This window comes from Rattus rattus, chromosome 13 (assembly GCF_011064425.1).
Source record: "Rattus rattus isolate New Zealand chromosome 13, Rrattus_CSIRO_v1, whole genome shotgun sequence".
Classification (NCBI taxonomy): Eukaryota; Metazoa; Chordata; class Mammalia; order Rodentia; family Muridae; genus Rattus; species Rattus rattus.
In genome coordinates, this window is record NC_046166.1 from 41,820,403 (window position 1) to 41,834,478 (window position 14,076).

The 14,076-nt window shown below is 42.7% G+C and overlaps 1 protein-coding gene across 2 annotated transcripts in view; it reads left to right on the top strand.

Moving 5' to 3' along the window:
• Positions 1-14,076, top strand: part of Snx25 (sorting nexin 25) — a 104,048-nt gene that overhangs the window by 60,217 nt on the left and 29,755 nt on the right. For both annotated transcript variants that reach the window (XM_032919459.1, XM_032919458.1), the window contains exon 7: positions 7,553-7,734. In XM_032919459.1, the coding sequence (XP_032775350.1) occupies positions 7,553-7,734 (182 nt within the window). The remainder of the gene's footprint in view (positions 1-7,552; positions 7,735-14,076) is intronic.

The following is a 14,076-nucleotide window of genomic DNA, read 5'->3' on the forward strand; positions in this document are numbered from 1 at the left end:
TAGGAGTGGCTGGCAGGGTCTTATCTCATGGCAGCTTTTGCTTCACGGGTTTCTCCTGTAAGTTTTGATCTCTGTTCTGACTTCATTGACCCACTCTGTCCAGCTTGGCTCTTAAGCAGATGCTCTTCTTGACCATGAGGGCTCTATGTTTCAATTTGCTTAGAGCTAGCTTGATTAAATGAGGTGAGGGTTCAGCAGTTGATCTCCCAAGCTCGTGGAGCTTCATGGCTCCCGTGGGAGTTGGAGCAAGGAATCCACTGAAGGCAGGCAGAGCTTTGGAGGCTTACAGGTTAGTGAGGTGATTCCAGTCCTCCTGTAGGGATTAGAGCCTAGATATCAGAATGTGGCTTGGCTGCGAGCATGAGAATTAAATTATGTGTGATGAGAAAGGTATCATAGCAAACTCACAAATAGCGAGCAGTTTGTTTCTGGTTTATTTTACTTGGCAAACTTCCCCCAGACTTTATTCACTCAAGTAATGGACAAATATATGCTGTTTGGATTTTCCCCACTGCTTACCTTAAGCACTTGTTGGTCTTAGAGTTGGAGGAGGTTGGCAAGCTCTGGCCAGCATAGTCACAACTTCCTTTGAGCCTCACTTTGGGGCCGTCTCCATACTCTGCCTTTTGGAGAGCATTGGACATTGTTGACTGCTCATACAGTTCTCTTCGGAAGTCATGGTTGTTTAAAAATCTATAGAGATCTTGTGATATCACTCAAACTATTTTAAATGCTATGTTGTCTTCCCTTATTTTGACACAAATGTTCTGTTCCACGTGCCTTCTGCTCTGCCTCCTGCCTTGTGACCCTGCACTGCACTCCAGCCACGTGGGCTGTCTGGCTCCCGAGCTCATCTTGCCTCTCCTATCCAAATAGTTTGTCATACTCTGTTTCTATGTCACATGCTGCTAGCTTACCCTATCACTCTGCCATTGTATCTGTTACACTTACTATCTAATCTCTCCCCTGAGCCCAATGCGGCTTCCTATGATTCTGGGTAGTTAAGAGAGCCCTTGAGATCTAAGCTGCTTTATATCAGCAGAGAATGCCCAGGGATCACTAGGAATGGGTCTTCCTTTACTCAGCCAACATTTCTCGAATGCTGCTGTATATTAGGAACAGCAGGGCAATGAATAAAACTGTCCCTGAACTGAAGGAGGTCATAGTCTAATGATAAATGCAGCAAACTTACATAGTCACCGATGCCTAAAGAGTAACACTGAGTGGAGTCATAAAGGTTGAGCATCTGCCAGTCCCATTGGGTCACGTAAGGTAGATAAGTAGATGGTTCACCATGCACATCGTCAAAGAGAGAGTAGTGAAATAGCCTTCGTGTTTAGTCTGAGTCATGTGACGCTGTGTGGTGCTTGGCGTGCAATGGAGAGGCAAGGCTTGATAGGTAGGCAAGAGCTGGACCCAATGCCTTGACACCCTCCTAATAAATTAGGGTTTAATCCTGTAGAGCCTTGGTTTCAAATGACAGTCTATATCCCACGTTCACCTGGAGGACTTTGTGGTACTCAGATGACTTGGTTCTACTCCAGAATTCCTGGCCCTGCAGACCTGTGTGAGTCCCAGGAGTCTGCATGCTCTTATGTCTCTCAGTTGCTGCTGCTGCTACTTCTGAGGACCCTCCACCCTGAGAAGCATCGCTGTGGATAGAACAGAGGAATCTGCAAACTCCAGTCTGCAGCTTAGTACCCAGCACTGAGCTTTCTATTCACGCTTAGCCACAGCAGCCAGAGCACTTGAGTCTTTTTCCTTTTTTTAGAATCTGAGGCCTAAATGACAGTGTTCTAGTACAGATAGGACACACAGTGCATCTTCCTGTGGCTGTCAGCTCTGTTAGTAGTTTCCCCTCTGCTGTTCTGAATTCTGAATGTTAATAATTACTTTGGAAATGTATACGTGCACACTGCAACACGAAACAGAAGGAGGCTCTGCGGGCTTCAGTACATGGATGGGGCCTTCTGGGGAGGAAATGGCAGCTTCAGGCACCTTAGGATGAGGCTGACCAGGTCCGTGGGCGCTGCTGTCTCCGCTGTGCAGTATGTGGCCTTGCTGTTGACCTGCTGTTGTTTCTGCTTCTTCCACAAGTATAACCTCCTCTGCACTGGAGACACTCGAGACTCTGGCATCTCAGGTGGTAGGCTTGATAAGGTAGCCCTGTTTGCTTTTTATTCAAAAGAACATAGCAGCTTCAAGTTGAGGAGGAAGGCAAATATTTTTGAGTTCTTGGCAGCTTTAATTTTCAGAATTTGTGACGATGAGCTGCCGGAAAACACTGTTAGTCTCCTACTAGGAAGGCAGCTTGAACCAAAGGCCAAATCCTAAGTCAATATTTCCGTGTGTCTCAAACCCTCTAATAAGAGGCTGCTAATGGGCTGGTTTCTCTCTGTGTCTGTCTCTGTCTCTGTCTCTGTCTCTGTGTCTGTGTCTGTCTCTGGCCCTTTCTCCCTATGTGTATTTAAAAGTGAATGTTTTATGAAATATTAGCATTTACAAGTGTATGTTTATTTAGATACACCCACAAGGCATCTGGTATGTACTAGACTAATTTGAAGCAAGCTATATTAATTAGCTTTATCTTTACACAAAAAGGAGTTCCAAACTATTTTCCCTCCTTTTGAAAATTTCTGCGTTAACTAACTCTGGTTAGTGCTACTGTTATCCAACATAGGCCATGTTGGAAACCACTTCGAATCAGATGATACTGTCTTCTCAGCTCACTATGGGCACATGTCCATGGCATGCATGGGCACTGTAGACCTGCGCTCGCTCTGCCTGTGACTTAGGTGCTAGGAAGCTGCCTCTCTCCTGACAGCAAGTGTGCTTTAGGATACTGTGCCTGACATTTAAATGTGTTCAGCCTGCCTTGGTACTATTTTATGCATTGCATGTAGTGACTAAGTGGGGCTCAAAGGAAGTTGTGATTATGCTGGGAGCTGAAGGTCTCCAGGGAAAATGTACAGAAATCTTACGTAGACTGAGAGAAATCAAACAGAGATCCTAACCAAACACGTTATTCATTTCCAGAGTATGTTCTAACTCCTACAGGCATAGTTGCCACGTCCCGGGGTTATTTTGGGTTTTAAATTCAGTGGTCACCTCTGTCCTAGATTCCTCAAGTATTTCTTGCATTGGTGAGTGAATTGTGTCAAATGTGGTTGAAAGCCCGATTTCAGTACAGCTAACATTCTGATGAGTACGGTGCTTTCTCTAGAACTGCAGTTCAGGAGACAGGATCCACCTACAGTCATTCTCTTTGTATAGCAAGTGCCCTCACCACTGAGCCACATCACCTGCTCTCATTACCTTTTGCTGCATGATATACTACCCTGACTTAAGGTTTCTATCACTGTGATTAAAACACCATGACAAAAATATCTTGGGGAAGAAAGGATTTGTTTTAGCTTACATTTGTAATCCAGCATGAAGGGAAGTCAGGGTAGGAACCACGAGACGGGAACTGAAGCTGGGACTATGGAGAATGCTGCTTACTGGCTTGCTCCTCCACCAGCCCAGGGATGGTACCTCCCACAGGGAGCAGGGCCCTCCCACATCAATCAAGAAAATGCAACACAGACTTGTTCACAGGGCAATCTAGTGGGTCCGTATTCTCAACCGAGGTTTCCACTGTCAAAATGACTCTAACTTGTGTCAAGTTGACATAAAACTGCTTCTCTCTCTCTCTGTCTCTCTCTGACTCTCTCTCTAACACACACACACACACACACACACACACACACACACAGAGTAACATTTTTCTCTTGCTCGTGCGGCTGTACTGGGGAAGGATTTGGGGAGGAATTCCTCTCTTCTGCTTAATGTAGCATCAGTATGTAGTTCACACTCAAGATGGTGGACCATGAGGTGCCAAGTGGGTGCTGAATGAGTGCCAAAGTCTCCGTCAAGCCAAGATCTGTGGGAGTCCAGGTCCCCAATCCGTGACAGATGTTTCCATAGAGTGATTGCTCAGATCCCAAAGTATGGATGCTGTTGGGCAGGTGGATGTCATGCAGTGTCACAGAACTTCAGGTCAGCAGCCTTTAATGATCTAGCTTTGGAAGTCATAGTCACTTCAACCATGATGGTAAGCCTACTCTACTCTAAGAAGAGAGAGCATATGCCCTGCTTTCCATGGGGACATTGCTAGGAATGACATTGCAAAAGGAGTATGTAAGGCAGAAAATAATGGGGCCATTTTTGGCAACTATCCAAAATTGTAATCTTCCACAAATTCAGTCTTTAATATTCTTGATCCAGTAATTGACTTCACTTTCTCCATTTGTGATTATAGCCAAGTTGTAGAAGCCATACTTAGTTCCTCTTTTATTGTTTTAAATCCTGAATAATTTACCCTTTAGTGTTTCTGTTGTGCATTGGCTCCGTAATCGTCAAATGCTTCAGTCCTGTGCAGTGTCATTGCCATGAAGGTACTTCTGGCCACCATTCCCTCCGAGCTCAGCCTTACCATGACAGTCTTCAGTGAGCATTCCTTCAAGCCAAGCCTTTCACTGTCTGATCTTTTTGTTGTCGTCTAATACTGCTTCATATGTATCTGATAAAATTTGACTCATTCGTGGCCTATATTCTGGCTAATCTATGTCAGCCTGACATAGGTAGAGTAATTTTGGAAAAGGAGACCTCAGTTGATCAATACCCCAACCGGATCGGCCTCTGGGCAAAACTGTGGTGCATTTTCTTGATCATAACTGATGTGGGAGGCAGAGCCACCCCAGCGCTGGTGGTCCTGAGTACTGCAGGAAAGCAGGCTATTCAGGCCAGTAAGCAGCACTCCTCCATGGCCTCAGCCTTGGCTTCTGCTCTGGCTTCTTTTGAGGACTGGCTGAGACCTGAGAGTTATAAGTGCCATAAACCCCTTCTGCCCAAGTTACTTACAGTGTTTTACTGCAGCACTAGGGAACCCTAATTGCTAACAGGCCACGGGATTGCTATGACTGACCAGACCTTGTGGTTTTTTGGAGGATTGTGGGAGTACTTGTGCATCTTTGGTCTAGAAAAGCCATGGAGTGCTCAGAGCTAGATGAGCTGTGGGAAGTCAGAAGACAGTGCTGAGAGTGGTTGATGATAGAGACTTTGGTGGGGAAGCTTTGGAGGGAAGTCCGAGAGTCCCTTAGGACACTGTTGGAGCTGTATGGTATTTTGGATCAAGAACCATTAAACTAGAACCTTTGCTTTTTTCTGAGACAATCAATACTAGTAAACTGGGGCTAAGGAGGCAACTGTGATTAAGTAGAGGCCACTTCAGAGGACATGGAGACTGCCTCTTATACTCACTAGCAGCCACACTTGGTGATGTGTCAAAGTTTCCCAAGTGGTACTGGTTCTGAAGGCATAAAGGGGCCATAGAGAACAGATGAGGGCTTGGCACCATGTGGCAGGGCTGGAGTCCATGGAGAGAGAGAGAGAGAGAGAGAGAGAGAGAGAGAGAGAGAGAGAGAGAGAGAGAGAGAGAGAGATTGATTGAGATTGGTTGGTAATGAAGGTGCAGTCTTAGTTGCAGTAGAAGGCCCAGAGCTGAAAGGGTCATGGAGAAGAGTTGAGACTTGGCACTGTGGGCAGGGTCTGAGTCCCTGAAGAGTATTCTAAGAGAGGCTATTAGTGAAAGTACAACCCAGATGTAGCAGGAGACCCCAGCATTTTAGAGATGCCAGTATCCATGGGATGGACCACCAGGACAGTAGCAGCCATGGAGTGGAGCTGGCCTGAGCCTAGATGACAAGCTGTGTGTGGTATGGATGGCAGGCCTGAGAGGTGGAGCTAGCTGTCCAGCCCATAAGAGCTCAGAGGACGGGGTTGGGGATTTAGCTCAGTGGTAGAGCGCTTGCCTAGCAAGCGCAAGGCCCTGGGTTCGGTCCCCAGCTCCGAAAAAAAGAAAAAAAAAAAAAAAAAAAGAGCTCAGAGGACTGTGAGTGGGCCAATCACTCACACACACAGAGACCCATCTCCCGTGCTAGTGAGTGCTAGGATTAAAGGCATGGCCACCACCACCCAGCAAGTACTGACTTCTTTACACTGCTGAATTTTGCTTTTGCTTTGATGCAGTGATCCTGTGCCTCATTTCTTCCCTCCTAGAGTAGAAAATATTTAAGGTATTTTTGATTTTACAGGAACACACGGTTGAAAGACCTGTTTTAGAACAGTTTTATCATTCTATAGAAAGAATGGATATTTTAGAGAAAGTACAATTGCAGAGAGATTTTAGATTTTTTAAGAGAGTTTTGAATATTTTAAATAGATGTTGCACTTTGTACATATTTGAACTTATAAAGACTGAACTTTTAAAGGTTTTAGTATTTTTATACTGTGTTAATGATATCCGTAGAATGATCTTGAGGATGAACAAGGAAGGCTATGGCCTAACGATGATGTGCAGGTGTACGATGAAGTAAACCCTTTCCTCCCCGAACTGCTTTTTACCCGGGTGTTTAATGACAGCAGAAGGAACCCTAACCTAACCCGAGACAGCAGACTTCTCAGAGCCCACTCAGAGCCGAGGTACTTTTGAATTGAAGAATGGAGGTTTTCCCCACTGTCTTTTGGCTCCTGCCTACTTCAGATTGATTTGGATATGAGCTCCATTTGCATCTGCTGTGCAGGGTCCTGGAGCTCTGTTCCCTTTCCTGGCCCAGTGTCCTTAGGTCTAGTCTTGCTCGTTCTTCTGTCTGCCACATTCTATTCATGTTTGCACAATGTAATGTCCTTAAGAAAGCTTAGGCTAGACCTTTGTCAAAACATTTGAGGGTAACTGTAATTTTCTTTATGCCCATATTATACTCGTAGTTGTTGCCACTGTCTTTGGCTTTGATTTTTTTCCTTGCTAGACTCTAAAATGTCCCCTGAAATAAAACAACTGGTCTTAGATCTCCAAAGTCAAGCCAATGTCTAACAGATACACAATGAATACTCAATACATGCCTATAATAAAGATGCATGAATATCATATTCATATGTTCACAAGTCAACTTCTGAGTGCATGTGTGTGTGCATGCGTGTGTGTGTGTGCATGCGTGTGTGTGTGTGCATGAGCACGTGTGTGTGCATGTGTGTGTACATGTGTGTGTGTGTCTGTGTGCGCGTGTGTGTGCATGTGTGTGTGTGCATATAAAGAGAGATTTCATAAACATTTTACACTTGAGTAAGGTTTATAAATTGGGTTTTGTCCTTGTAAACATGTACATGCTTCTATTGAATTCTCATCTATTGAATTCTCATCTGTTGAATTCTCATCTGTTGAATTCTCATCTGTTGAATTCTCATCTGTTGTATAAAATTCAGCAGTCAAAGCCTGGTGTGGTGGCGCAGGCCTTTAATCGCAGCACTCAGGAGGCAGAGGCGGATGCATCTCTGTGCTAGTGAATTCTTCACAGCAGTCTTCAGGCCAGCCAGGGCTCCATAGTGAAACCCTACCTCAAAACTAAGATTAAATTAAGTTCAAATAAGTTAAAAAGCAGCACATTAAATGCTGGCCTGGCTCAGACTGTTATGTTTCTTGTCTCCTGACTGATGACTATTCCTCTTATTCAAGGTAAGGAGTCTGCTGCCATGAAAACTGATCTCTTGCGGGCCAGGAACATGAAAAGGTACATTAACCAGCTGACTGTGGCAAAGAAGCAGTGTGAGAAGAGAATCCGAATCCTGGGAGGTCCTGCCTATGACCAGCAAGAGGACGGGGTCTCGGATGAAGGGGAAGGGCCTCAGAGCCAAAAGGTAGACCCTGCAGCTTCTTGTCTGGATGTCTCAGTTTGTTATAAACACAGTGTGAGCACATGCATGTTCTTCTACCACTCTAGCATTTGAGACATGTCCCATTGCTATAGACAGGATCACGCTGTTGGTTTCATGAGTGAAAGGCCATGTGACTGGGTGTGCTTGACTTGTGTGAGTGGCAGTTGATGATGGGGCAGGTGCATGTGTATATGTGTGCACATGCCTGTTCTGCCCCTTCTCTCCACTCACCCCACTTCAAGAGAAAAGTTCTGTTCGTAGGCTAGGGATTTTGTGTTGCTTATATGGACTATAAAGGAACAGTTAGGTTGAAAAGTAAGAGAGAAAAGGACATGCCCTGTGTCTTCATCAGGGTTTCTATTCCTGCATAAACATCATGACCAAGAAGCAAGTTTGGGAGGAAAGTTTACTTGCACGTTGCTGTTCATCACCAAAGGAAATCAGGACTGGAACTCAAGCAGGAGAGGAAGCAGGAGCTGATGCAGAGGCCATGGAGGGATGTTACTCACTGGCTTGCTTCCCCTGACTTGCTCAGCTTGTTCTCTTATAGAACCCAAGACCACCAGCCCAAGGATGGCACCACCTACAATGGGCTGGGTCCTCCCCCCTTGATCACTAATTGAGAAAATACTTTACAGCTGGGTCTCATGGAGGCATTTCCTCAAGGGAGGCTCCTTTCTCTGTGATAACTCCACTTGTGTCACTCGACACACAAACTAGCCAGTACTCCTTGTGAACACTAAAGAAAAATCTGGAGAAGCTAATACTGATGGCAGACAAAATAGATTTCAGAATAAAGAATATAACCGGAGATGATGAACTTTATATTATGATAAAGGAATCAAGCCATGGAGAAAACACCAACACCAACAGGGACTAATAGACATTTCCAGGAGAGTCGCTCAAAACAGAAGGGTATGTGCTTTTTCTCTCCTTCATACAGTAGGCAACCACTAAGAAGAATTATATTGGTGAATGATAAAATTATTTTTCCTGAATCTAAAAGAATTAATACAGAGAATATTATCTGACCACAGTAGAATTAAAATTAGAAACGAACGGGAAAAGATCTAGAAAATTCCCAGATGTTTGGAAATAGAAATAACATATCTAAGGATTCAATCAAAAAGGAAATCATACTTCAGCCATGGGACCACAGAGGAAAACACCTAACTCCATCTGGGACCCTGGTGCAGGGGGGGGGGGGAGGGGAGGGGGTGAGGGGGGAGGCAGTGCAGGCCCTCCTGGTTGCCGCCCTCACAGAGAGCTCAAAAGCAGCCGCCCAGGAGCCACTTCAGCCGTGGGACCACAGGTAAGACCAACTTTTCTGCTCCAAGCGACCTGCCTGGTGGACTCAGGACACAGGACTACAGGAACAGCTGAAGACCAGTAGACAGGAAAGACTACACGCCCAAAAGCAGAACACACTTTTCCCATAACTAGTTGAAAGAAAACAGGAAAACAGGTCTACAGCACTCCTGACACACAGGCCTGTAGGATGATATAGCCATTGTCAGAAATAGCAGAACAAGGTAACACCAGAGACAACCTGATGGCGAGAGACAAGCACAGGAACCCAAGCAACAGAAACCAAGACTATATGGCATCATCGGAGCCCAATTCTCCCACCAAAGCAAACACTGAATATGCCAAACACACCAGAAAAGCAAGATCTAGATTTAAAATCACATTTGATCATGATGATGGAGGAGTTCAAGAAAGACATAAAGAACTCCCTTAGAGAAATGCAGGAAAACATAAGTAAACAAGTAGAAGCCTATATAGAGGAGTCACAAAAATCCCTGAAAGAATTCCAGGAAAACACAAACAGGTAAAGGAATTAAAAACGGAAATAGAAGCAATAAAGAAAGCACAAAGGGAAACAACCCTGGATATAGAAAACCAAAGGAAGAGACAAGGAGCCATATATATATATATATATATGCATCACCAACAGAATACAAGAGATAGAAGAGAGAATCTCAGGAGCAGAAGATTCCATAGAAATCATCAACACAACTGTCAAAGATAATGTAAAACGGAAAAAGCTACTGGTCCAAAACATACAGGAAATCCAGGACTCAATGAGAAGATCAAACTTAAGGATAATAGGTATAGAAGAGAGTGAAGACTCCCAGCTCAAAGGACCAGTAAATATCTTCAACAAAATCATAGAAGAAAACTTCCTAACCTAAAGAAAGAGATGCCCATAAACATACAAAAGCCTACAGAACTCTAAATAGATTGGACCAGAAAAGAACTTCTCCCGTCACATAATAGTCAAAACACCAAATGCACAAAACAAAGAAAGAATATAAAAGCAGTAAGGGAAAAAGGTCAAGGAACATATAAAGGCAGACCTATCAGAATCACACCGGACTTCTTACCAGAGACTATGAAAGCTAGAAGATCCTGGACAGATGTCATACAGACACTAAGAGAACACAAATGCCAGCCCAGACTATTGTATCCAGTAAAATTCTCAATTAACATAGATGGAGAAACCAAGATATTCCGTGACAAAACCAAATTTACACAATATCTTTCTACAAATTCGGCCCTACAAAGGATAATAAATGGCAAAGCTCAACATAAGGAGGCAAGATACACCCTAGAAAAAGCAAGAAAGTAATTGTCTTGGCAACAAAACAAAGAGAAGAAAAGCACACAAACATAATCTCACGTCCAAATACAAATATAACAGGAAACAATAATCACTATTCCGTAATATCTCTCAACATCAATGGACTCAACTCCCCAATAAAAAGGCATAGATTAACAAACTGGGCAATGAGGACCCTGCAGTCTGCTGCCTACAGGAAACACACCTCAGAGACAAAGACAGACACTACCTCAGAGTGAAAGGCTGGAAAACAACTTTCCAAGCAAATGGTCCGAAGAAGCAAGCTGGAGTAGTCATTCTAATATCGAATAAAATCAATTATCAACTAAAAGTCATCAAAAAAGATAAGGAAGGACACTTCATATTCATCAAAGGAAAAATCCACCAAGATGAACTCTCAATCCTAAATATCTATTCTCCAAATACAAGGGCACCTACATACATAAAAGAAACCTTACTAAAGCTCAAAGCACACATTGCACCTCACACAATAATAGGAGGAGATTTCAACACCCCACTGTTATCAATGGACAGATCATGGAAACAGAAATTAAACAGAGACATAGCCAGACTAAGAGAAGTCATGAACCAAATGGACTTAACAGATATTTATAGAACATTCTATTCTAAAACAAAAGGATATATAGTCTTCTCACCACCTCATGGTACTTTTCTCCAAAATTGACCATATAATTGGTCATAAAACAGGCCTCAGTAGATACAGAAAGATAGAAATAATCCCATGCGTCCTAGCAGACCACTACGGGCTAAAGCTGGTCTTCAGCAACAATAAGGGAAGAAAGCCCACATATACATGGAAGTTGAACAATGATAACCTGGTCAAAGAAGAAATAAAGAAAGAAATTAAAGACTTCTTAGAATTTAATGAAAATGAAGGTACAACATACCCAAACTTATGGGACACAATGAAAGCCGTGCTAAGAGGAAAACTCATAGCTCTGAGTGCCTGCAGAAAGAAACAGGAAAGAGCATATGTCAGCAGCTTGACAGCACACATAAAAGCTCTAGAACAAAAAAAAGCAAATGCACCCAGGAGAAGTAGAAGGCAGGAAATAATCAAACTCAGAGCTGAAATCAGCCAGGTAGAAACAAAAAGAACCATACAAAGAATCAACAGAACCAAAACTTGGTTCTTTGAGAAAGTTAACAAGATAGATACACCCTTAGCCAGACCTACGAGAGGACACAGAGAGTGTGTCCAAATTAACAAAATCAGAAATGAAAAGGGAGACATAACTACAGAATCAGGAAATTCAAAAAAATCATCAGATCCTACTACAAAAGCCTATATTCAACAAAACTTGAAAATCTGCAGGGAATGGACAATTTCCTAGACAGATACCAGGTACCAAAGTTAAATCAGGAACAGATAAACCAATTAAACAACCCCATAACTCCTAAAGAAATAGAAGCAGTCATTAAAAGTCTCTCAACAAAAAAGAGCCCAGGTCCAGATGGTTTCAGTGCAGAATTCTATCAGACTTTCATAGACGACCTCATACCAATACTATCCAAACTACTCCACAAAATTGAAACAGATGGTCGGCTACCGATTCCTTCTATGAAGCCACAATTACTCTTATCCCTAAACACAAAGACCCAACAAAGAAAGAGAACTTCAGACCAATTTCCCTTATGAATATCGATGCAAAAATACTCAATAACATTCTGGCAAACGGAATACAAGAGCACATCAAAACAATCATCCACCATGATCAGGCTTCATCCCAGGCATGCAGGGATGGTTTAATATACGGAAAACCATCAACATAATCCATTATATAAACAAACTGAAACATAAAAACCACATGATCATTTCATTAGATGCTGAGAAAGCATTTGACAAAATTCAACACCCCTTCATGATAAAAGTCTTGGAAAGAATAGGAATTCAAGGCCCATACCTAAATATAGTAAAAGCCATATACAGCAAACCAGTTGCTAACATTAAACTAAATGGAGAGAAACTTGAAGCAATCCCACTAAAATCAGGGACTAGACAAGGCTGCCCACTCTCTCCCTACTTATTCAATATAGTTCTTGAAGTTCTAGCCAGAGCAATCAGACAACAAAAGGAGATCAAGGGGATACAGATCGGAAAAGAAGTCAAAATATCACTATTTGCAGATGATATGATAGTATATTTAAGTGATCCCAAAAGTTCCACCAGAGAACTACTAAAGCTGATAAACAACTTCAGCAAAGTGGCCGGGTATAAAATTAACTCAAATAAATCAGTAGCCTTCCTCTACACAAAAGAGAAACAAGCTGAGAAGGAAATTAGGGAAACGACACCCTTCATAATAGTCCCAAATAATATAAAGTACCTCGGTGTGACTTTAACCAAGCAAGTAAAAGATCTGTATGATAAGAACTTCAAGCCTCTGGAGGAAGAAATTGAAGATCTCAGAAGATGGAAAGATCTCCCATGGATTGGCAGGATTAATATAGTAAAAATGGTCATTTTACCAAAAGCGATCTACAGATTCAATGCAATCCCCATCAAAATACCAATCCAGTTCTTCAGAGAGTTAGACAGAACAATTTCCAAATTCATCTGTAATAACAAAATGCTCAGGATAGCTAAAACTATCCTCAACAATAAAAGGACGTCCGGGGGAATCACTCTCCCTGAACTCTAGCAGTATTACAGAACAATAGTGATAAAAACTGCATGGTATTAGTATAGAGTCAGACAGATAGACCAGTGGAATAGAATTGAAGACCAAGAAATGAACCCACACACCTATGGTCACTTGATTTTTGACAAAGGAGCCAAAACCATCCAGTGAAAAAAAGAGCATTTTCAGCAAATGGTGCTGGTTTAACTGGAGGTCAGCATGTAGAAGAATGCAGATGGATCCATGCTTATCACCCTGTACAAAACTTAAGTCCAAGTGGATCAAGGACCTCCACATCAAAGCAGATAAACTCAAACTAATAGAAGAAAAAGTGGAGAAGCATCTCGAACACATGGGCTCTGGAGAAAATTTCCTGAACAAAACACCAATGGCTTATGCTCTAAGATCAAGAATCAACAAATGGGATCTCATAAAACTGCAATGCTTCTGTAAGCAAAGGAAACTGTTGTTAGGACAAAACGACAATCAACAGATTGGGAAAAGATCTTTACCAATCCTACAGCTGATAGAGGGCTTATATCCAAAATATACAAAGAACTCAAGAAGTTAGGCTGCAGAGAGACAAATAACCCTATTTAAAAATGGGGTTCAGAGCTAAACAAAGAATTCACAGCTGAGGAATGCCGAATGGCTGAGAAACACCTAAAGAAACGTTCAATATCTTTAGTCATAAGGGAAATGCAAATCAAAACAACCCTGAGATTTCACCTCACACCGGTGAGAATGGCTAAGATCAAAAACTCAGGTGACAGCAAATGCTGGCGAGGATGTAGAGAAAGAGGAACACTCCTCCATTGTTGGTGGGATTGCAGACTGGTACAACCATTCTGGAAATCAGTCTGGAGGTTCCTCAGAAAATTGGACATTGAATTACCTGAGGACCCAGCTATACCTCTCTTGGGCATATACCCAAAAGTTGCCCCAACATATAAAAAAGACACGTGCTCCACTATGTTCATCGCAGCCTTATTTATAATAGCCAGAAGCTGGAAAGAACCCAGATGCCCTTCAACAGAGGAATGGATACAGAAAATATGG